This window comes from Mauremys reevesii, linkage group 8, assembly GCF_016161935.1.
Source record: "Mauremys reevesii isolate NIE-2019 linkage group 8, ASM1616193v1, whole genome shotgun sequence".
Lineage (NCBI taxonomy): Eukaryota > Metazoa > Chordata > Testudines > Geoemydidae > Mauremys > Mauremys reevesii.
Window position 1 is genome coordinate 90,371,777 of NC_052630.1, and position 25,532 is coordinate 90,397,308.

At 44.8% G+C, this 25,532-nt stretch overlaps 1 protein-coding gene across 22 annotated transcripts in view; it reads right to left on the reverse strand.

Moving 5' to 3' along the window:
- SGIP1 (SH3GL interacting endocytic adaptor 1) overlaps positions 1-21,756 on the reverse strand; it is a 189,887-nt gene extending 168,131 nt beyond the window's left edge. For 7 of the 22 annotated variants that reach the window (XM_039485423.1, XM_039485439.1, XM_039485441.1 and 4 more), the window contains exons 1-2: positions 3,320-3,486; positions 2,583-2,761 (exon numbers count right to left, since the gene is read on the reverse strand). In XM_039485423.1, the coding sequence (XP_039341357.1) occupies positions 2,583-2,610 (28 nt within the window). In that variant the 5' untranslated portion in view covers positions 2,611-2,761; positions 3,320-3,486. Of the gene's footprint in view, positions 1-2,582; positions 2,762-3,319; positions 3,488-3,861; positions 3,937-6,122; positions 6,181-21,670 lie in introns of those variants that run through there. The other 15 variants (XM_039485422.1, XM_039485436.1, XM_039485440.1 and 12 more) reach the window with 8 other exon arrangements.
- Positions 21,757-25,532: the final 3,776 nt, after the last annotated feature.

A 25,532-nucleotide genomic window follows, 5' to 3' on the forward strand; every position in this document is an offset into this window, starting at 1 on the left:
GCATTGGCCTCTTGCCATTGTTCCTGGGGACTGTCAGTCTCAGGGTCCTGATTTGCCATCAATCCCTCCCCTTTTAGTGCTGGGAGCTAGCAGCCAAAACACCCCCACTGAATGTTAGTAAGGGGGCAACAGTCCCCTTACATATATATAGACCCATCCACCCCCAGTCTTTATTCAAACCTAATTTAATGGCATCCATTTTGCAAATTAATTCCAATTCATCAGTCTCTCGTTGGAATCTGTTTTTGAAGTTTTTTTGTTGTAATATTGTGACACCATTAAATTAGGCTTGGAGTGGATGGGTCATTACACAAAGTAAAACTATTTCCCTATGTTTATTCCCCCTCCCCCCGGCTACTGTTCCTCACAACTTCTTTGTAACTGCTGCAAATGGACCATTTTGATTACCACTACAAAAAGGTTTTCTCTCTCCTGCTGGTAATAGCTCACCTTAACTGATCACTCTCATTAGAGTGTGTATGGTAACACGCTTTGTTTCATGTTCTCTGTGTATATATACACATATATATACACACACATATTCCTACTGTATTTTCCACTGCATGCATCCAATGAAGTGGGCTGTAGCCCACGAAAGCTTATGCTCAAATAAATTTGTTAGTCTCTAAGGTGCCACAAGTACTCCTGTTCTTTTTGCGGATACAGACTAACACGGCTGCTACTCTGAAACCTAACATTATTAATGGAATTTCTTCTCTTCTACCCTCCTGGAAAGTGAAATTCCAGAACGTGAAATTATTTTGCTAATCACCCCTGAAATGCCTTGCCCCACACATCTGCAGGCCTCCTAAGAGTAAGTCTACTCTGCAATCCGATATTATTTGAGCTAGCTACAACAAAGCCAGCTAGCTCAAATAACAACAGTGGTGAAGCTGTGGCAGCCCAGGCTGGCCACTTGAGTACATTGTAGGTCCTTGGGTGCGGTTGTACAGAAATCATCCTCTATCTTGAGAGAATTAGGAGCTACAGATCACCTGCTTTCAGAGATCCAAGCCCACAGAGCAAGCTTACAAGCATCCAAGCTTACAAGCTTACAAGCACCCAAGAACAACAGCAACCTCAATCGCTGACTTGTTATCAAAGAGCCAGAACCCTCCTGTGTTCTTAAGCAGATCTGCAGCTACAGAAGTTTAGGGGGATGAAGACTGAGGGCCCAAATGGAAGAGCCAGTGAAATTGAAAGTGGGTTTGCATGGAAAACTCTAAACCCTACATACGTTCCCCCAACCCCCATGAACCAAGTTCTTTCCTGGGTGTCTGGCTGGTGAGTCTTGCCCACATGCTCAGGGTTTAACTGATCGCCATATTTGGGGTCGGGAAGGAATTTTCCTCCAGGGCAGATTGGCCCTGGGGGTTTTTCACCTTCCTCTGCAGCGTGAGGCATGGGTCACTTGCTGGAAGATTCTCTGAACCTTGAAGTCTTTAAACCATGATTTGAGGACTTCAATGGCTCAGACACAGGTTTGATACAGGAGTGGGTGGGTGAGATTCTGTGGCCTGCGTTGTGCAGGAAGTCAGATTATATGATCATAATGGTCCCTTCTGACCTTAAAGTCTAGGTGTTTGGCGCTATTAAAACTTCTACGATCCCAGGACATAAAGGCACAAATGTTTTCCACTAATGTCCATTCTCACTATCAATAGCTTCCCAAGACCCTCCTTTCTCAATGTAGTCAGCTCATCTCCTGCTCCTTCTGCAAACCTTAGAGGTTTACAAGAGGACTGCCTCCCCACACAACCCTTACACTGAGGCCAGGACATGCAGAGAGCTTCCCTCAGCTCATGCCAACTTCAGTTCACTTTCAAGATGCTGCTGGATCAACCTCAGACTCCCCTGCACCACTGACTACCTTAACTGCACACTGAATTTAGAAGAAAACCACATTCCAAAAAGCTACTTCCTTGACAGATTTCAACTCTCTGATTCAGACTGTAGAATGCTTTAAAAATGTTTTTATAATAAAGACTATTTCCCTACTTTCTACCTTAAAAAGTCGGAACAATTTTCCTATCATAAAAAAAAAATAAGCCAGAACTTCTTCCCCCATTATCATGTCAGCATTATAAAACCATTTGCCCTGAGTGTGTAAAGGAAAGTAAACATATTTGCTGAGTTGTGGGTCGGTGGAAAGACAGTGGTTCTATTTTGTTTTGTCCTTTTCATTCACACACACCTCTCACACTGGAAATATAATAAAGGTTTGATAACTAGAAGAAAGTAAGAAACTATGGGCAGAAGCATGACATAGTAACCTGAGCACAGGACTGGTTGCCAGGAAGACTTGAGTTCTATCCCCGGCTGTTACCATAGACACAGGGAACAAAGCCATGGAGAGTCAAAGCTTCCCTTTTTAAGAAGTGGAGCTGATAATACTTGACTATCCCCTGGCACGCTGGGGGATTAATTAGTTGATGTTTGTAAAACCTCTCAGAGGCAGAAAGTGATACGCAAGAGATGTGTTATTACTTCTAACAGTTCCGGTAGAAAGTGCACATGCTGAACGAAAAAGCAAGCCATACAATAAAAACAAGAGAAGTGAAATTTGAGATAATTTTTCTTACCTGCAACAGACACTAGCTGTGCTGACATTTTGGCAGCTTGGAAGGACCTCCCCCCACAACTTTCAGGCACGTGCCTCCTTCACTCTTTTAAAGAGCCCGCCAGGTGGTCCCACAGGATGTTGGGAAAAATCTATTATATTTTCCCTCTTCTTTTGAGTTTGCTTGGTTTGAACATTTATCTGCATTAGATTCAGAGAGATAACTCATAAGAAGCCTTTAAAACAAGACAAAAAAGCCCTTCAACTTTGATAGAGCCATGTGACCGCAGCCCTGAAGTGAATAAAGGGAAAGAAGCAGTGTGTTTCAGCTGTGATAGGAAAAGGGAAAATCATGCTTTTTAGGAGCTGTCAACAGAACAAGCCAGAATGCAAAGCTTAGAATTAAGGAAAATCCCTCGCTCTCTAGGGGCATTAGAAAAAAAGTTGTAATGCATGTGCATTAAGCACTTGCAATCCAATGGGTTAGCCAAGTTTTCTATTGCCTTTTGGTATTACTTCCCTGACTTACAAGAGCCAGTTTGTTTTCCTGAAGCTCTTGAGGCTGACGCTAGCACCTGATGTCAGATGGTTTTTCAAGACATAAATTTACCATATAACCCTTTTTGTCTTCAAGTGTGTGACTTTAGAATTCGATACAATGTGTCTTAAAACTACATTTAAAGACTCTTTGCCTTTACATAGAGGTGGGATGCAAGCCACATTCTTTACTGCTACTCAAAAACTGAAATAAAAAAAGACCTTGCAGTAGGAAAACGTTGCACTCCTCCTTCCTGATTAGATCTGCTACTGGTTATACTTCACAACACTCTGCTACCCTGGTGGCCTATAACACTCTCAAACAACATAGCTACTGGTCCCATGAAGTCCTGCATGAATTAGCTCTATAGCGCCTCCCACAACAGGGAGGGTGGAGATAAGACACAGCTGTTAGCACAAAGCATCCTAAATTAAAAAAACAAACTACAGCTTCCTTAACTTGGCTATTGAGCAATTCTTGTCTGCAGCTCACACAAATTAACGCTTTTAAAATCAATTTTAGTTCTAGCATTCAGATTTTTTTGTTATAACAAACATTGAGAATTCAGAAGTCTTTTCACATCAGACTATAACCTCCTTAAGGGGTCAAAATCTTCACCAAAGCTACCAGACAGAAGCCACTTATCTACAGGAAGGGCACGTCTAACTGTATCTTTAGAGGATGAGTGAGGATCAATTAGCAGACAGCACTTCATTTCTTCTCATCTCACCACATGCCCCTCCCTCACCCATGAAGCTCCCACCATTCTTCCTGACCCCCTTCCATCCTCTATTTTCTGCAATATTTGATTTATGGTTTCCTTCAGATTTTCAGTGCTGGATTTATTGGGTAGTGTTTCTTTAACTGAATGATCCCCAAAGGACCGTCAGATGAGGTCTTTCATTGCAAGAGGGAGAAATGTATTGTGCTGCACAGCTGTGATCCCTGAGCATAACATATCCTGATCCATTAGGACTCAGAAGCCAGAAATTTAACAGCAGTGGAGGGCATCTCCATGAAAATTGGGTAGTTCCTGTTATACATCACATGTGTAATCGCTCTTTGGAATCTAGTTTGCTTATTCAGAGGTATTCTCTCCTGTTGAATGGGGAGACAAACTTAATTTATAAAATGTCCTAAACACATCAGATGAATTTTGATTATATAGCACAACTTTACTGGCAATATCCATAATATCTTGTGACTTTGTGAAATGGGAGTGTATTGTAAATAATGATGTATACTGCTGACACAGAAGACCAGCTACCTTCTAGAGGAATAAGCATCTAAAATGATCTCTGGTTCTTAGTAGAAAGTATGACTAGAAATGAACCTAACTGTGGAACACATGCCTCAGATAAAACGGGTAATGGTTTTTAAATGACAGTATCTAGGTAATCCAGTCCCAAATTTGCTCCCCTCCCCCCACTAGCTCTCAAAGTGCATGAATTTCTGTACATATATCTGCTTGCTTCTGGTTTTATTTTTACATATTTATATACAGGAGTTATTTTCCCTAAACAATCTATGGTCCCAATCCTGCACATTATAAAACTGATGTCCATGGGGCTTCATGTGTGTAGACTCCTACATCTGTGTAGAATCTCCCCAAATTCAATGTTTTAACTTACAGGAGTGAGGCCTGATTTCATACCAGCTGCTGACATGTGTCTGAATTGGAGGACAATCAAAAAGGAGACATTTTTCATTTCCAGGGCCTCATCCCTAGAAGCAGCTCCATGTGGGCCCATTTGGAGCCACTGTCCTACTGAAGTGAATGGGGTTCTGTGTAGGTGCAGGATCAGGGCACAATTCCATACTGCTCCACTAACTCACAACCCAGAGAGAGGAAGGCCTAAGGTGGTGTTAAACAACATCTATGCCTCCCCACCCCAAGGCTGCGCTACAGTTCTTGGGACCAGAGCAGGACTTGGAAGGCAACTGTATGCCTGTGCTTTGCATTGCCCGTGTTAAGGCAATCCTTCCCCGGCTGGAATCAGGGTTCTCAGGGTCCCTTTATACCACTCCACCAACTAACCTGGAGTGAAGAAGAGCCAGGGTTGGGGTGGTGAAGGGGGTCTCACCCTTAGTACTGTCTTCTCTTTATCAGATTTTTTTTTTTTTAAAGTTTGATGCTCTGAAGGCCTGGCCCACATGCAGTTTTTGTGCTGATTTAAAAGTTTTGGTTGAGGGTGTGCTTTTTTACCAAAATAGTTAATTCAGTACAGCCTTTAGTCTGAAAACAATTATGCCCATATAAAGGTGCCTTACACAAATATAGCTTATCCCATACATTTGTAAGCACCTTTGTAACAGTTTAACTGCATCAGAGAGTTGTAGCACTTTAATTGTAACAGTTTCAAACCTATGTAATTAGGGTGGTACAAAAACTGCCCTTCACTAGGAAGATTCCATCATATCATCTGATGTCACTCTGCTGACACCTCCATTTAAAACAATTAGTCCTTGACTGTGTGCATTAGAAGGAAGTTATTTCCTATCAGTAAACTTCTCTCATGACTTTATTTTTGTTATAAGTAAATCAATCATATTGATCTGCTTTTCTTTATTATATATGCTGCTGTTTATAATTTTATCATTTAGTTCTTGGAGTTAAAATGTATCCTGCATGGTCACATACACTGAGGTGCTGTAAGGGGGTTGGCACACCCCTCTCATGAGTGCGCCTTTCTGGTTGGGCATGTCTACATTCTTTAGTTCTGGTGAAGCTTTTTGGTGGCTCTCAGGTGGGTTTATCAGTGACACAGCACTCCAGCCAAGTCACACTATCTGCTTGTTAACCAGCACACATCCCTTCTGGGAATTATGGTCCACCAGGGCCTATCTCTAGCCCTCCTTGGGCTCTGGTCTTTAAGTAGTTCAGCCCTGACAGGGGGCTGTATACCCAGGGCTTCCTCCCCACAGACACTATCTTCCTGCAGCCCTTCCCAGGCCCAGTCCCTACACAGTCCTAGCAACCAGCCAGGAGCTCCCTTAATGGTCCCCCAGTCCCTGCTAGCAAACCATTCATGGGCCCACCACTCTTCCAGGCGGCCAGACCTACAGTCCTTTCTTCTTCCACTCCAAGCAGCAACTGACTTCTGCTTTGCCTGCAGCTCCTTTTATATGGCCTTCCTGGGCCCTGATTGGCTGCTTCCCCTGCAGCCACTCTAGCCTGCTTGAAGGACCTCTCCACTGCTCCTTCCCTGGGATGGGTATGGCAAAACTCTAGGCCTCCATCAGGGGGTCTTTGGGTCTGGTCCACCCCATCACAGGTGCACTTAAAAATGAATTTGCATCTTTCTGAATTTGTTACTGAACAAGCTAGATCCTATAGCAACATGGTCTCATGCCCTGGTAAGATTACCATTGTCCTGCACCTTGTGTAGGCATTTGCACCAGACTAAAGTCAGTCTTAAAATGCTAGTAAATCAGAAGATGGCATTTTACACCCCACCATGTATTCTGCACTGGTGTAAATGGCTACAGGAGGTGTAGATATTAGTGAATTGATCTCCTAGACCTGGCTGTACAATAGATTTGTTGTGCAGCCTTAAGCATGGCAATTAACTTTTCCATGACTCAATTTCCCTTCTGTTTAAATGAGGGTAATGGTACTGTTGTAAAGTACTTTGAGATTTTGATAAAGGCTAAGAACTTTTAACAATGTAATACATATAAGCAAAGCTGGTTAGTATGAATGGTGAATCTTGATAAACAAACCACATTGGATTGAAAATGAAAAGGTGGCCCCATGTTGTAAACATTTTTGTGCTTTAAAGAGAAAATTTTATTTGCATGCTTTGTCTCTTAGGGCTTGGCTACACTCGAAACTCCAAAGCGCTGCCGCGGGAGCGCTTTGAAGTGTGAGTGTGGTCACGGTGCCAGCGCTGGGAGAGAGCTCTCCCGGCGCTGCAGGTACTTCACCTCCCTGTGGGGATTAGCTTACAGCGCTGGGAGTGTTTTTTCACACCCCTAAGCGAGAAAGTTGCCGCGCTGTAAAGCGCCAGTGTAGCCAAGGCCTTAGTGAAGCAGCAGTTTCAATGTTCTGCCCACAAGCCTATTCCTAGGGAACGTCAGCAGGGTGAATGCTGTCCTTTTCCCTCTTGCAAAAAATGATTTGCATTAGAGGCATTCTTGAGGCAATGTGCAGCATGAAGCCCCTAAAGGAATCTGCCGCAACACGAGGGTACCATTTCCAGTGGGCGGTGAGAACGTATTGTCCCTATGCACTAGATAAATCTAAAAGGAAAGATGGACTAGAATACAAGGGCAGGTAGAATGCTGATTTTGAAACAAACAAACAAATATGCTAGCACCATTAATGTGTATAGAAAACTGCCTCTCTCGTGATAAAAAATATCTGGAAAAACTTCCCCTATTACAAATATATAGAACCTATGGGTTAGGTTTAGGGTTAGAGTTACTGCTAGGCCTATGCTTACAGTTACTAGACTGGCTAATGGGGATATTAAGGTTTTCTCAGCGATGGAAAGATGTTTGAGATCCATAAGTGATGTGCGCTACATATTATTATTCATTTGTTAATGGCTGGAAAATACTGTATTAGAAATTGCGTGGGTATAATTTAAAACGGTTTAGTGACAGGAGAAGGCGGTCTCTAGTGCAGGTTTTATTGTATCTAGAATTAGTTTTTGTGGCTGGTTGCTAATTCACTGTCACTAATTAGCCCGGATTTCAGGAGTCACCTGAGTGGCCCACAAGTCATGCCCATAAATCTTTTACCACCAGACTGCCTCATCTATTCAACGATTAACAAGCAGACTGAAGAAAGGAAACAAGTGCTTATTGGGTTTAATTTCAACAGAGAAGGTTGGATAGTGCTCTGTAAATACCTTGGCAGCCTATGTGCCCATGCATGAAGCCTAAGAGAAGAGGGGGGGGGAAAAAAGCAAGAGGCTATAACTGGAGCGCCCACCAACTCTGATCAGCAAAGGAGATATTGAAAGTAACAGTCTACAGGTAGCTGCTTATGATGAGAACTTGGACATGAGGAGTCAGGTTTCTGCTTATGGCTGGTGATTTGTTTATTTATTTTGTCGATGTGAACAATCATGATTTGGTTTCATTTTAAATGTGTCACGTAGGTTATAATCCATCACAGCCTACCTGTGGTTGCAACATTTGTAATATCATCACATACAAGAATAGCTAAAATGAAGCTGCTTTAAAGGTCTCATTCAAGAGCTGTAAAACCACAAACTTATCCTCTTTCACGTTCCGCCTCAAAACTCCCCACGCTGTAATGCATAGCAACGCCAGCAACCTGACAATGAGTGGGCAGGTAGGGAGTTGTGATCACTGAGAGTGGTTGGGTAGGAATTTATTTTCTTGCCTGTCCTCACTGCACCCTGCTTCAGTCCTCATTTACCTCATCCCTCCATTATGTCTCAGCTTTTAGAGTGCAGGCTCTTTAGGACAGGGCCTGTCTCCTACTATGTATTGTGCAGCACCTAGCACGATGGAGCCCTGACCGCCATGAGGCCTCTAGGCACAACAACAATGTAAATGTTAAATAATAACACATCTATATTGTAAATCAATCAGTGGTTGCCTTTAACTCTCCTTGTTCACCCTACTTGTTAGCCCACCATGGCTAACTGGAACTCCATCTTGAGAGTGGGGATAAAACTCACCCTCCCGCTCTAAAAGCCTCCTACTACCTCAGCTAAAGGCAAAGCTCCAGAAACAGAGGTGGGTAGTTCCGAGTCCATCCAGTAGATGGCAGTGATGAATGCACCTGGGTTCAGTGGATATGCTCAAAAACCCACCACCCTCTAGCAGTAACAATAAATATGGCGTAGTTGGTGGGTTGATCTGGGAGTCAGTAACTCAGTGACTCACTGTGTGGCTTAGGACATGTTATTACCCTTTTTGTGTCTCTTCCCCCATCAGTAAAATGGGGAAAACCCCAGGGCTGCTGTGAGGAATTGTAAAATATTTCTTAAGATAGAAAGAGCTAACTGCTAAAAAAAAAAAAGACTTATTATATCTGTCATCTCTAACATTATCAGAATGTCATTTGCTGTTTTAATGTGACTAACATGAAATATGAGTTCTTCATGACTATAGCTTCATTATGAAAAATTAACTAAATTATACTTCAATTGACTGAGTAGCCTCTGGCACAAGCCAATAAAAATAGCCATATGTTGTCTGATAACTGCCCTGAAATCAAACCATAGATACAAAACAAAACAAAAAGCTCACGATGGGTTCTGGAATAGCAAAAATTTAAGCAATCGTATATGGCAAATAAATGGACAAACAAACAAGGCAGAGAGCCAGGGGGGTGTTTTGCCTACGAATATCAGAAAAATGTCATCTTGTTAAATTTCTCTGTGATCCGTCATTTATTTCAAACACAAAAGAGACCAACTGTTAAATTGGTTAGAAGGGCAAAGGTAAGAAGAATTATTATCAACCTGTGCCCAGCACTAGGGTTGGGTGGTTTTGCTGGCCAGATTTTAGATACAGAGGAAAAATTAGCATGCAAAGGCTGTGTCCAGCCAGTCTCTTCCTTTGAAATTGCAAATCAATGCCCTTCTCCCATTTGGCAAATAATTATTGTATACCTTGGGGCCCTTCGTGTCCCTGCAGGCATTGATACACTGTTGCATGAGTAAGTACCCACAATCGCCTCATTCAAGGTTGAACATGTTCCATTTAATAAGACACAGATCTGCTGGTGTAAATTGGCATAATATTGACTTTGGGCTGATCTACACCAGCTGAGGATCTGATCCACTTTTTCTAATAAAGTTACGTGGTTAAGAAATGTTATTCTATCAAACCAGCGGCTACATTCTCACATGGAGCAATGCCAATTTACACGAGCTGAGAATCTAGCCCTATATTTATCATCACTTGATATTATCTCTGTGTTAGCCCATTGTCTGTTATATAATGTTCTTAGCAAAACATTTTAAATGCACAGATTTTGTTGAACTTGAAACAGGTCAAGTTACAAATCTCATTAAAGGGGAGGTAACAGACACTCTTGTTAATGCTGTGCTAAATATAGAAGATCCAGGCGGGGAAATGATTTGTACATAGGATTATCTACAGTACAAAACTGTGTCTTTATTATCTGTAACAGGTCAGGCCCTGCCTGAGCTTAACTAAGGAGAGGAAGCAGTTGACCTGTGTGGGCATCAGTGGGATGACTGGTATAATATTAACTATCTGGTTACCTTTTATGTTTTCATAATGTGGTTCTCAGACTTTTTAATACCTTGCATCTCTTATTGAAGTGTTCCATTGTCATAGGTTTGTTCCCCACTTTGAACTTTAGCGTCCACAAGATGGGGACCTGCATGGACTCCTCTAAACTAAAATCCTAGTTTAGATCTGGTACGCTGCCACCAGCCAGTTTGTTAGTGTCTGGCACACTCACTGTTCCCCCAAACTTTCCCTGGGGAACACAGATCCTAACTCCTTGAATCTCAACACAAAGGGAAATAACCTACTCCCCCCACCTCCTTCCCCTCTCCTAGTCCTTAGGAGAGATACCTTGATTCAAACTCATTGAATCAAACAAAGAGGGATTCACTTTTTCCCCTTCCCCTGAAAATCCAAACAAGGGAAGAAATCAATCAAGTTCCAAAAAGAAAAGATTTTATTAAAAGAAAGAAAGAAAGTACACTATCACTGTAACACCAAGATGGAAAATATACAGGGTCTAGCTATAAACCTGGAGAGGCTTCCCCCCCCTCCGTTTCCTTTCTCAGAATAATCAAAGTAACAGCAAACAGAAATAAAGATATTTCTTCAGCAAACACACAATTGCAAATGTAGAAATTAATTATAAGACTAAACCACCTTTCTAATACTCACTATATTTAATAGAAGAAAATACTTCAGGAAAACTGGGAGAGCTTGAAGATATGTCTGGCCTCTCTTAGATCCAAAAAGAGAACAAAGGACACAGACAAAGACTTCCCTCCACAGAGATTTGAAATTATCTTGTCCCTTGATTGGTCCTCTGGTCAGGTGTTCATCAGGTTACTGAGCTTGTTAACCCTTTACAGGTAAAAGAGACCTTAACCCTTAACTATCTGTTTATGACACCCATTAATACTTCTGATCCCAACCTCGACCCCACAGCTCTATGCTGTAAAACCCTGCAGCAACGATGGAGCTTAGGTACATGGGGAAAAACTAGTATTAGGAAAATAATCAAAATGGGTGGAAACAATCAATCAGTGTTGCCAACTTCCATGATATTTTTGTAAATCTCATGATTTTGGAGCATTTTTACCTCCTTCTCCCAAGAAGTTCCTGGCAGTTCAGGATTTCAGGCTGAGCTTTAATTGATTCTACTTCAGCCATCAGGTGCTGGAATCTGCTGGTGGCAGCCTGACGTGCAGCCAGAGGCAGCACCTGTACTTCCTGCAGAGTCTCCTCCCCTGCTGAGTCCTGCCTTGAAGCTTACATCTATTCTACAAATGCTACAATGGCAGAGCTACAGCTACTCTGCTGTAGCGCTGCAGGAGACACTTACTTCAGCAACGGAACGGGTTTTCTGGTGATGTAGTAAATTCATCCTTCCCCTCTCCCTCCCACCCCGAGAGGCAGTAACTAGGTCAACAGAAGAATTCTTCCGTGGAGCTGATGGTTTCTACAGTTTGGGTTAGGTCAATCTAAGTGTGTGACACAGGGCATGACATTTTTCACAGCCCTAAGTGCTGGAGCTAAGTCAACCTAAGTTTTCGGTGTAGACTAGAAGCAGGGAAGCAGCAGCCCATGGGGGCAGGAGAAACTGCCAGGAGCCAGCAGCAGGAACAACTCCAACCACCTCATTCATTCCCCATAAAGTGATGCACTAGAGAGGAACAAAGTGAGGGGTGAGAAGAAGGGACCTCAGGACCATTTTGCCCTACTGCACTCTTCCCCCATTCCTCCAGTGCTGCTGGCATCCAAAGGGTAGAGACAGTGGGAAGGGCGAGCCAGTGTCCTGGAGCCAGCTTGCATAGGGTAGGGACAATAGCAAGGTCAGGGAGAAGAGACAGCTAGTGGGGGTGATTGGGCTGGGACATCTATGTTCAGGAGAAAGCGGGCAGGATGTTAGGGACAGTGCCTGAGATGCAGTGGGTAGAGAGCTGGTGGAGAGTGGGAGATGTCAGGGAAGTGTCAGAAGTAAACGGGAAGAGGTCCCCATACTTGTGTGTGTATTTTTTGTCCGTTTCAGGTTGAGTTTCCTGAAAGGGGTGCACATGAAGAGCGATACCATCTCAGCACTCAGAAAACAGGTCAAAAAGAAATGGGATTTTGAAAACAATAGGTTATGTCATGTCATCATTTTGTTATTGTTCATCTCATCATTTTTGGACTTGCAGAGTTCACAATCCCGTAAACTCTGCCGGGGAGGAAACTACTCCAGTCCCTACAGTGCAGGGAAGCCGCGTGGCTCAGAAATCCCCCTCTCACTGGCTATGGTTTTGTAGGTGGGATAGGACTGCCCCTAAGATTCGTGCTGGCCTCCTGTTTGTGCCATCTTCAAGTTTGGCCATGGATGAATTTTCAGTGGCTGACAAAGAAATGCATGGGAGCTACCGTGCAGAGAGCAGAGCGACGCCTGGCTCTGCGACTTGGAAATCTGAAAACAAATCCTAGGTTGGGCTGCATCTCACAGGAAGAGTTGCTGCCTGAAGAGCGACAACTGCGTCACCGCTATGAAAGCAGCAGCTCTGTGGAGTGCTTGGAAATGGATCTCATACGTAAATCCAGAGTTTTCATGACAACCTTCAAAGTTCATTGCGGCTCTATATTATTCAGTTATTTTTATTCCATTGCCTGGTTCATTGTGCTGCCCTGGCACCTGGCTACACATCTTTTTCTACCGTCTACCTCGCCCCACCATGCCCACACACATTTTGTAAGTACCTCTTTCTTTTAATCAGGGAAGGAGAAGTAAAGCTGCAGAACCCAAGGGAATGGTATATCTGCTCTCAACTCCTTTATCAAAGAACTTGCTGGGATACCTGACGAGGAACTGGACAAGTCAAAATGCTGCAGTTGTTGGGCCTGATTTCTTCATCGCCTTGCACTTTGTGTAGCTATTCATGCTGTGGACAATATTATTTTACAGCCTCTTTGCACTAATCTAAAACATTATGCAAAGGGCAAGGTAAGAATCAGACCCATTTTGGGGAACCACTGCTGCATATTGGCAAGAGAACTTCTTAGGGAGCTGCACTCTCTCCTCCCCCCCCCCCCAGAGGACTCAGAAGAGGGGGCATCCCTGGCACAAAAAGGGGCCTGGCAGAAGCAGAAAGGGAATATTGCAGAGGTGTTCTTGTGCCTGGTGATTGTGTCCGTGCAATGGTCTACAGGGACTTGTGACAGGATGCTGGGCTGGGACTCCTGAGCTGGCGTGACAAAGGGCGGGCTCCAATCAAAGGCAGGCAGGCTAACTTTTTCTTTCTTGAAGTAGAGATAAGTCCAAAACAAAATCCCAGGTGTGGACATGGTCAAACTAGATCTGATATGGCAAATGGTCCCATATTTATAATGTGCCAAACTGGATTTGATTCTCTACTACTCAAAGGTTGAAAATCCTTTAGTTTTGTTTTTAACCAGTTTATCTTGGCCTCTAAAGCAGTCTTTAGATGGTTACACTGTTGCCCATGCTGTCCCACTGAATTCTTTGTGCCAGCGTACAGTAGCACTCTAAACTCCAATCTAGTTCTTGATCCCATCTCCCCTACCTCGTTATCAGTGCCAGCGTGTTCTGAGGGAGATACATTTGACGGCTCTGTTACACTGAGGGCTGCTGTTGGAGAAAGTAGGGTGACCAGATGTCTTGATTTTATAGGGATAGTCCTGATTTTTGGGTCTTTTTTTTATAGAGGCTCCTGTTACCCCCCATCCTCATCCCGATTTTTCACGTTTGCTGTGTGGTCACCCTAGGAGAAAGCCAACCTTCAATGGAATCTCTTGCTGTCAGTGCTGATAACATGTTGCATTGCAGGTCAAGCATTCCATATCTGGACAGATGTCCTCGACAATCTGTTCTCCCTATGAATGTCACTGAAGACAGAGTGCTTTCTTCACAATACAGGAAAAAGAAACATACTGAGAAGCAATGTTACCACATCTCATAGAACATCTGGCTAACTAGGGAAGACTACAGCAAAGAGAAAAGAGAGACAGAATGATGGTCTGGGAAGAACTAAAGGGAGAACAGGACTAAGAAGAAGAAGAATTGGTACCACCACGAGGCCCTTCATCCAAAGATTTTAATGTACTTTACACACATTGATGAATTAAGACTTACAAACCTCCTGTGAGAAAGGGAGTATTTTATAGACTGGGAAACTGAGGCAAAGAGCTACTACAAGACTTGCTCAAAGTCCCACCCCAGCAAATGTAGGGCAGAACTGGGGCAAGAATCTGGATCTTCTGAATCTCTTTGACCATATTTCCATGAAGAGGGGAAGCAGGGGAGCTGGATTAAGATAATGACAAGAGAATTTCCAAAGCACAGAAGTAATCTCGGTGAAGGGCAAGGAACCAACTGAAAAAGTGATTCTGTACAAAAAAAGGAACATTTTGATGGGATGTAATGAGATAAAATGGATGACTCACCTCTACCAAGGAAGTCCAAGCAACAGATAAGATCAGCTGAAGAAAAAAGGCTGATAAAGTCATTAGCATTCAAGCAACCTGAAAAGGAGGGTAATAAAATATATAACAAGAGAATCTTAGCCAGATAGGAGAGTGTCTAAGGGAGGCACAGAATAGCCAATAAGACACCCGCACGGGGTGTTGTACAAACACAGTGAGAGACAGCCTCTGTCCTGAGGCGCTTACTGTCTCAATAGACACATAACGGCAGGAGAACTAGAGGCACAGAGTGGTGGTGTGACTTCCCCAGGACCACATAGCAGGGCAATAGCCGAGCTGGGAACAGAACCCAGGTGTCCAGCCTTCCGATCCAGTACACGTTGGACACGGTCTTGTTTTCAGGGCCCCCACATTGATTCCTGAAACGAACAATCTCCATTTAACAAAACTACTGCATATTTGTTTTAAAAAGGGGCGTCCACTACTTCTACTAGCACCTTGTTTGCAAGTTACAAAGCAACTCTAACTGCTCCAGGATGGAAATGCTTTTGGGAGGAGTCAGAGAACGATCCCAGAACAAATAGTCTCTCACCTCTGGAGGATTTTATATTCAGCGCCAACATCATCGTTTGCCAAATTTTGAAACATGAGCTAAACACACTGGGTTGAAAAATTTTCATTTTACTTTTTTAAATTGATGTTCCTAGATAAGGAAATGTCAGGGAAATCCCACACTGCCCTGTTAAAATGACAAGCTTTCCAGTCAAAATCTGGAGCCAGCTGAAGCAGGGCTGTTTAGCCATATATTATGATATACATGAATACTGTCTCCTTTTCGGACCATAGAATAGAAAGCCAAGCAGGAAGTGTTCACCACAGTTTAAAAATAAACCAGAATCAGGAAATCAATTACTACACTCTGGAAAAGAAAAAAATCCCAAAGTATTTGTGATCTGTAGTGTAAACAAAATCAGAGAAGCTGGAGCTACATTGGCAATAATACAGTTTCTGCTAAAACACAGCCTCTGAGCACAGTCGTTGACAGTGACGGTTCCTCGAACTGCCCTTGAGGAAATAGCCAAGTAACAGAGATACGGATGTGATCTCCTCCTGAGACGCTCAACTACAATAAAGCTGACAATATTTTATTACGCTTACAGGTCAAAGAGACTCAAAGATACAAATTGAAAATGTGCATCAGTGGAAATAATTATGTAGTTAGTGAGTGTTCATGGACTGGGATGGAAATTTTTGCACCTCTGTCCAAATCCAATGAGATTTAAAACATCTTTTCTCCCTTTTTTTTCCTCATTGGTTTATTGATTTTTATAGCTCCCAGTTGGTGTTTTCTGTATTCCCTAAAGATTTTCAAATAACCCATATTTAAAACCGTGTTTTAAACTATACATTGCATTTGTGCAGAGCTACTACAGTATAAACCTCTAACTTCTTTACATCTGGTAGTGAAAATGGAAAGCATCAATCATTACACTGAAAGGAGTGTAAACTCTTGAATCTCTCTTTGCCAAACAAAATGATTGTTTAGGAAAACCTACTGTGGCATGCTGTGCTTACACATATGCATGTCGGGTGTATTGCTGAGACCAGCTGGGTGAGGTAATAGCTTTATTTCTGCAAAAGTTTTTTCAATTAGATGCAATCAGTTATTAACTTTTAATATTAAAAAAAAACGCAAGAACAAAAGTGACTCTGTGAAAGTGGCAAAACCTTGTGGCAAACTGCAGTTTGGTATAATCTCACTTCCCATATGTGAACTAAAATAGAGCAACTCCCATTGACACCAGCAGCAGGCATACAGTAAGAGCCTGATTCTCATTTACATTAAGGCCTTTGCACTGCTCTGTCCCTAAATCCTTATTATGCAACCGATAACAGCACCTCTTCCAAAGGTTGCCCCATACTTTCCATTATAAGACCCAGTTTTCAGTTCCTAATAACTTTGTCAAACTTTAACCATTCAGGTCAGTATCGGGTGCACCATGGTGCTGGGCCTAGAATCAGCAGGGGATCCGGCCAGCCCAATCCCCCGGCCAGCTGAGCTGGCCAGGAAAGCTGCTGCCGCCAAACTCTGTCCCCACTCCACCCCTTCCCCAAAACCCCCACCCCTGCTCTGCCCCCGCCCCGCCTCTGCTCTACCCCAGCCCCACCCCCACTCCACCCCTTCCCCCTGAGGACTGCAGCAGGGGTCGGGTCTGCACTCATGGGGCAGCAGGAAGTGGAGCAACTTGGCCCCAACCTGCTCCGCTTTGCCGGCTCGTGCTGGGGGATGGTTTCCCCCCTACCCCCCAAGCCTGGGGAGGAGATGGAGCGGTGGGGAAGGGGCACGGGACGGGGAAGAGAAGGGGATGGGAGAAGCGGGGGCAGCAGGGAAACTGGAGCCCAGCATGCGGCATCCCCATGGCAGAAAGTGTTATATTACACTTGGATCACACTTTCAGGTTTTTTTCCCCAACCATATGGGTATAACCTTTTTTTTTTTTTTTTTTAATTACAATCTGAATCACAAGAATGTTAGGTGCTGGACTTTAAGAAAAACACCTAGTATTGAGAGACTCTCTATAAAATTCCACCAGTTGGCAACATACTGTGACAAATTTTATTTGAGCAATTCACCAAATTAAGTTGGTTCCTCAGGAGAAATTAAGTGCACTTAACTACCTTGGGCATTTTGTGCTGAAAGATCACTGGAACAAAAGCTGGTTTTGAGATACAGATGAGGTGCTTTGTTCCTTAGTAAACTTTATCTGATTGAAGATTATTCAGGACTAGCCAATTACAGCTGAAAACAAGCTCCCCTGTTAAGCAGGCACATCAAACCCTCCTCCTGACAAGCCCCACCTCCCCTGCATCTGTACCACCCCAACGAGCCCCCCCCAGACACCTTCCCCACTGAGCCCCAAGCACCTGTACCTGGAACCCCCCCAATGAGCTTCTATGCATCCAGATCCCCCACTGAGCCACCCGCACCCAGATTACCCCACAGACAACTCTCCTACCCCCACTTGGATCCCCCCATACTAAGTCCCTCTGCACTTGGATCCTGCTTCCGGGCTGAGCCTGCCCACCCAGGGGGGGCAGGGCCTCAGGGTGCTTCTGGGGCAGGCCTGGAACTTGCACTGTTTCAGGATCGGTTGCAGCCTCACTGCTGAGTCCCTATCCCAGGGTGACGTGGGGGGAGGCTGCAGGGTAATATCCCACCTCCATGCAACCAGTGGCCTGTGCTCCCCACGGCCATGTTGGAGCCTCCACATTTATTTTTTGACAAAATTTGCAGAATTTTAAAATATTGTGAGAAGAATTTTTATTTTTTTGGTGCAAAATCCCCTCAGGAACATGGGGTGCTATGCAGCTGTGATGGTGGGACTGTGAGGACGGTGGTGGGCAGTGGGGAGGTCTATGGGTGGGGGGCGCTGGGTGAGTGGTGTGGTATGCAGGGTGTGCTGTGCAGTTGTGTGGGAGGCCAGCAGAGGAGGTCTCTGAGAGGGGTGGGGGCTGGACATAGAGATCTGTGGTGGAGGTCTCTGGGCAAGAGGGCACTGGGCATAAGGGTGGGGCACTGGGCAGCGGGGGGTGATGCGGGCCCACCCTCAAGGGGAAGGGGCATGCTGGTAGCACAGGGCAGGGCAGGCCAGTGTGCGTCTGGCGGCTGCAGGTTTGTAAACAGTGCCCTCCTGCTGGGCTGTGCCGAGCGGGGCTGCTCCCGCCACGCTGTGCATCATTGCCCCCAGCCCGCCCTGACCATCCCAGCCCCCTGCACCTTGCCCCATGGGGGCCCACAAGTGTGTTTGGTGCCAGGCCCACAAAAAGTTAATCCAGCCCTGATTCATATTGAAGTTTTCTAGGCTGGGTGGCTGCCTCAGGCTGAATGTCTTTTGTCTTTTAAAAAAAGTTTCAACCTCAAAGCTAGTTCAGCATCTTCCAAAGCAAGTTTAGGGAAAAATACATTGTTTTGACAACATTTACCAAATTCTTACATCCCTTTAACTGAGAAAGTCTGTCATCTCCATGCTTTGGAGCAGGAACTTGACATATGGAAGGGGGCTGCCCCCCTGTGCCAAGGACGTGTCTTTTGCCAGCCATGTGAAAATCCAACCAGATCTGATCTGGGTGGGGGGGTGGAGGGGGAAAGGGGGAGGGGAGGAGAGAATCACTATTTGGACATGCTTAATAGAGGTGGCAAAATTTGCTAAACATGCCATCTCCACTGAGCATGTACCACAGGTCTCCAGGCCGAGGATGAGCAGGACTTTTCCTGCAATTGCTCCTGCTGTCAGCCAAGGCTGCCATGATGTTGGGGACAGGAACTGAGGGCAGGGGGACTCTCTCTCCTGGGCAATGCAGAGGAGAAGGAGCTGAGATTTGAATGGATCGGGGACAGAGACAGGCCTGGAATGGGCAAAGAAGCAGGGAGGAAGAGGCAGACTGAGGGGGATTTGTCTTGAGAGTGGGGCTAGGAGCAGAGAAAGACAAGAATAGGAGGAGGCGAAAGGATGATCTTTTGGTTAAGGTCTACCTGGGGGCCTCAGTTCCCCATTTGTAAAATGGGAACAATCATATTCATTTACCTCATCGGGTGTTGTAACATTAATGTTTGTGAAGCACTCCAATACCATGGTGAGAGCACCATAGTATAGCCCATGAGGAAATTAAGAATTCTGTATTCAGTGCAGGGTTTGAATGGTGTGCAGTAAATGTGATCTGGGGCCAAACATTGCATGAAGAGGATAAAAAAAAGTGCTGAACAGCTATCCATTCAGCAAGTACCATCCATCCTCTGCACTGAATGAGGCAGTAGAAAAAAATAGTATGTGATCATGCAGTTAAAAGACACTTATAATACATAGGCACAACCACAGACAATCTTAATTCTGGCATTTCTTGACATCTGAGCAGGGGCGGCTCTAGCAATTTCGCCGCCCCAAGCACGGCAGCACACCGCGGGGGGCGCTCTGGCGGTCGCCGGTCCCACGGCTCCGGTGGACCTCCTGCAGACGTGCCTGTGGAGGGTCCGCCGGTCCTGCGGTTCCGGTGGATCTCCCGCAGGCATGCCTGCGGATGCTCCACCAGAGCCGCGGGACCAGCAGACCCTCCGCAGGCACGCCTGCAGGAGGTCCACCGGAGCCGCCTGCCGCCCTCCCGGCGACAGGCAGAGCGCCCCCCGTGGCATGCCGCCCCAAGCACGCGCTTGGCGCACTGGGGGCTGGAGCTGGCCCTGCTTCTGAGTGCTTGACTTTGCAACCCAAATAACATATGTAATATTTAAACATGGTGCCTTCAACCAAACAGATCCCAAAGGTCTTGACAGAATGTATAAATAGAGCTTACTCACTGACATACAGGATACTCCAGAGTAGAATGCAACAGGCATTCTGTACTAGCAACCTGCTTTTAAAAAAAATATACAGTGGGCCTGATTCTGTTATTATAGGTGGTGGAGTTACATTGGTGTAATGCTTACACTATAGAATACTAGACTCAGGCCCAATAGCTTTTAAATCATGGAAATAAAGATAAACTTCACATATTAAAAATGCACTCAGAAGTTAGGTAGGCAGATTGTAATTATTCAGCTTGGAATCTGACCAGGAATCATTCTCCTGCTCCTGCAAAAAATTTCATGAGCTCTTTAAGGGCCATGAATGGCCAGCACCTTGATTTTACATCTCCTGCCCCAGCTCATTTCTATCATCTGGCACTGAGTTACTCCCGACTCAGAGGGAAGAGTGCCACCTATTGTGCAACCAGCATTGCTTTCTGCAGACCCCAAATTTTAATCCAAGTAGTGGTTAACCCCAGGTTTTCAACATTTTTACATTTCAAATGGAGGTGGTGACCCCTTTGGAAATCTTAAACATAGTCTTCAGACCCGCAATGGTCCATGGACCACAAGTTGAAAATCACTAGGATAGACCTAGCACCTATGAGACCTAACAAGATTGCAATCTGAGGTGATTATGACTTTGGGTGAAAGTCCAATAGTTTAAACTGAGAATTATAGTTGTCAAACTGTGAGTATAGTTTAGGTAGCAAGTGCAGAACTGAGGTGAAATTATATTTGTAATCTCTAATAAAATGTGAGATGCTGCATAGATTTCTTGTATAATCAAATAATAACAGATTATGAAAATGTCTAGGTTTATAGAAAATACAATGTAAAAATACAGTGCAGAAGGTATTAAGCAGAGCACTGTCTTGATCTTGAAAAACATCTTAGTATTTTGATAAAAGGCCTGATTTATTATAGCATATAAAATAGTCTCAGGATCAAACCCTGCAGTATTAGGACCTACGGAAACCTGGGCCTCAAACTTTCTCCCATTGTACTCAATGGGGACATTTCAATGGAAGCAACTTTAGCCAATAACATTTTAATAAGTTAAATAAACTGTTTAGTAGCCTGCCAACTTCACCAAGGGCCAAATTCTGCCCCCACTGTACTCAATGGGGACATTTCTATGGGAGCAGAATTGGGCCCCTGCTGAAGTTGGCTATTAAAAAGGTTAATTAGCTTATTAAAATATGTTATTGGCTAAAGTTACTTCTAAAATAAAGCAAGTGCACCATTGGATTTTCAGTCATGCAGATGTGGGAATGATCTTTAAATTATTTCCATTTGATGACACTTGCTAAAGGCTGACTCATTAATATATCGATTTAGAATCCTAATCAGCCCAATTGATTGAAATCCAAAATCCAAACAACTTAAGGAGCTGTTAGCAAGAATGATTAACATTGGGTACCTGTCACAGGGCAAACGCTCCCCGTTCTACTCTGGGGGCAGGGTAGGGATCATTACAGCCCTGCAGCTGAGTCCGCCTGAACACCCTTAGCTTCAGGGTGCTGCATCCTAGGGGCCAGAGTCAATATGGCTGCCCTCTCCCGCAGGGTAGTGTGGCCCAATGGCCAGAGCCAATATGCAGTAATCCTGGCAGCTCCGACCTCTCTTGGGTATCCATAGCTACCTGATATACGCTGGTGTCTTGGAGCCTCTGGCTTCCATAGTCTGGGACTTCAGCAGCTCCTGGACTGGAGCCTGCAACATCAGTCCTCCCTCCTCGGCAGTCAGCCCCAACTGAGCTGAGCTGCTCCCTTTTATACCTGGTTCTAGCTGGAGAGGGCATGGCTTCCTCAGTCCACAGAGTGGGATTAACCCTTGGTGAACCAGGGTGGGGCAAGCACAACCTGTCACAGAACCTAATAAAATTTTTTACGCCCATTCTGGTGCTTACCACAAGTGTGTTTGGGTTTGTGTGATTACTGTTATTCTACATTTTCTTTGAGGTAGATCCTGGGTTGCACTTAAATTCAAAAAGCGACCATGTGCTTAAAAAGGTTGGAGACCACTGTGTTAAACTTTTGACAACTTATTAAGAGCTCAGCTGCTAGCTAGAGCTGTGGGTTTTTGAATGGAAAACACTCAGGATTTCCAGCATAGAGAACAACTTCTGAAATAAGTGGTAAATCAATTAAAAAACAGAGCACAGCATTTAGAAGACCATTATCTAATAATAGATGCAACCTCTGAGCAACTTTGAGATAGGCATACACTTAGGGCTTGGCTACACTGGAGAGTTGCAGCGCTGGTGGTGGCTTTACAGTGCTGCAACTCACTCACCGTCCACACTTGCAAGGCACATACAGCGCTGTATCTCCCTGGCTACAGCGCTGGCTGTACACTCCATGTCTGCCTGGGGAATAACGACTGCAGCGCTGGTGCTGCAGCGCTGGAGTGCCAGTGTAAACAGTGATTAATCTTACTACGCTGTAACTGACCTCCGCAACTTTCCCAGAATCCTTTAACTAAAGAACTCTCTTTGTTTTGTTATGATGCCTCTCTTTGTTTTGTTGTGAACTCGGGGCTCCCGGAGCTGCTTCTCTAAAAAACAAACACAGCTCCTGTTTGCTGTGAATGAGGCAGGCAGGGGGATGAATGTCCACAGCCTAGTGTTTGCTGGAGGAGAGAAACAGCATGGCGGGGGGGTGGGGGGAGTAGGGGGGAAGGGAGTCCGTTGGAGCAGCTGCTTATCTGGTCTGCAGGCTATTTGCATTTAAGAGTGAATGAGGGGTCGGGGAAGTGGTCAGAATTTGCAAGGCAGGGAGCTGACAGTGTCGGCTCCAAAAATCCACTCTCTCTCTCTCCCCCACGCTCCCTGTCACACTCCACCCCACCCCCCTCTTTTGAAAAGCTCGTTGCAGCCACTTGAACGCTGGGATAGCTTCCCATATGCACCACGCCCAACACCGCTGCAAATGCTGCAAATGTGGCCACACTGCAGTGCTGGTAGCTGTCAGTGTGGCCACACTCCAGCGCTTTCCCTACACAGCTGTACGAAGACAGCTGTAACTCCCAGCGCTGCACATCTGCAAGTGTAGCCAAGCCCTTAGTCATTCATAGGTAGAAAATAAATGAATGGAGCCAATTTGAGGCATTAATGTAGGCTTGCACTTTTGGTGCTGCGCTGGCAGGCAGCGCGCTGCAATTGCACCCAGGTCCACACACAGCTGCAACCCAGCTCTCCTCACTCGCAAGGTGGCACACCAGCGCTTTAATTGGCCTCCACCCAATTAGGAGATATATCCCATCCTTTTTTTTTTTATACTTTCTTTTTTTTTTTTTTTGTTTTCTCTTTTTTTTTTTTTTTGTGAACTCTCCTGCAGTCGCTCTTGAGCGCTGCCGGTGCTGCTTAAACAAAAACAAACTATGCTGTGATCAATCTGTGTGATGCTGTCTGGCCTGGCTGTAAAACATGTAAAGAGAGGCAGGCAGGAGCAGAGTGGAGCAGGCATGAAGGCTGTTTGCAATTGTTTGCAATTAAGAGTTGTTAGTAAAGGGATCGGACATGTTCTGATTTTTCAAGGAAGGAAGGTACACACACACAGTGTTGGCTCCAAAATCTCCTCTCTCTCCTCGCCGCCCCACTCCACCCCCCCCCCCCCCCTCCTTTGAAAAAAGCACGTTTTTGCCACTTGAACGCTGGGATAGCTGCCCATAATGCATCAACCCCAACATGCTGCGCTGCAATGCAAACACCCCCAGCACCAGCTGGCTGTGAGTGGTGCACACACCCAGTGCTGTTCACTGCACAGTTGACCACGCTGTAACTCCCAGCGCTGCAGCTTTCAAGTGTAGCCAAGCCCTCAGTCACCATAGTGTCTGAATGGAGATTTTTTCAGAGCATAGTAGCTAACCACTTATTTACAAAATTAAAACAAAAAAGACACTAAGACTAAGGTTTGCAAAAACAGGCATTTAAAGTTATGCTCCTAGGTCTATATTTAGGCATTTAAGCAAGTGGCCTGATCTTCAAAAATGCTAAATATTCAGCAGTTCCCACTGGCTATACCAGATTCACTGATCTGTGAAGGCCAATGTACCTGACATAAGCAACACAAAGTGGCTTTAAAGCAAAGCATTTCCTAGGTGGGGCAGAGTCACAACAGGAAATGGTGGAGGTGTGGTGGAGCAGAGCATCCGGCCTGGCCAATCTTCCACTGGCGTAGTTCACTGAGGGACCTTTGCCAGTGATGTAAATTAGGGCTGGGCAACCCAAACTCACACCAGGCCAGGCAGCTCTGAATTAGCTCCCTAGTCCTCTCCCTACTGCCCCTCTCCTCTTCATTCTGGGTTTCATTCATTTGCTAGCAATACAGATACCTACTCAGGCCCCATTGTGCTTGTAGTGCCCAGAGCTGAAGCCTATGACACGGTGTCTTCACTACTATTATTAGCCGTAATAGCTAGATTAAAGCTAGTGTGGGTATGCCTACCCAAGCTGCAGTGACTCCTCCGATTGCAATGCAGACACATGGAATGCAGCTATGACAGAGTGAAGAGTCAAGCACCTTTAATGACTCCCACATCACCGACAAGTAGCAATGGTTCTGGTGCCATGTGCTTCCAACATGAAATTCCATTTAATAACAGGGCAAGTATCCTGTACAATTTCCAAATGCTCTCAAGGTGTAGCTGATATATTGCCTATTACAGCAGTCTAATCTTGAGGTGACAATGTGTGGCTAACTGGCCGCATAATTCTTTTTCATTGGTTCCTTGCCTGTCTGGCTGTGATCTCCAGTGCCTCATGCTGTGGTGTGTTTTCCTGTTTCAAGTGCCACATTGTGAGATTAGATAAGGCCATTAGATCAGATAGGAGCACATTTCTGTGAGAAATGATATACAATCAGGTGCCCTCAAATGCATCGATTAAATCCCATTGCAAGTGACTATCTCGGGCCTTGTAATTCATAACTGTAACATGATGACAATATTGTGTCTGGTAAAGTATTCACAGGTGCACTTGCGCAGATGGCGTCACAGAATCACACTGACAGAACATCTGCAGCACGTTTTACATTTTGTCAGGGTATTCCCTTATCTCACCAACCATTTTTTTCCCCGTGAATACCACAGACTCTGGTTACATTACAAATGGGGCCCTACCAAATTCATGGCCATGAAAAACGCGACACAGGACCATGAAATCTGGGCTCCCACTGTGAAATCTGGTCTTTTGTGTACTTTTACCCTATACTATTTCATGGGGGAGACCAGCTTTTCTTGAGTTGGCAGTCCTGACCCAAAAGGGAGTTGCGGGGGGGTCACAAGGTTATTTTAGAGGGGCTATGGTATTGCCACCCTTACTTCGGCACTGCCTGTGCAGTGGGGCATAAGTCCTATATCATTTGAATTAAATTTAAGAAAACAGGGTCTTAAGGTTTCAAAGATATCTTTAAATGCAGTGTAATAGTCTCCTTCTTTCACCAGATGGTGCTGTAAAACAATTAATACAAAGGACGTTAGAGCAATGCCAATCTGACAAGCTA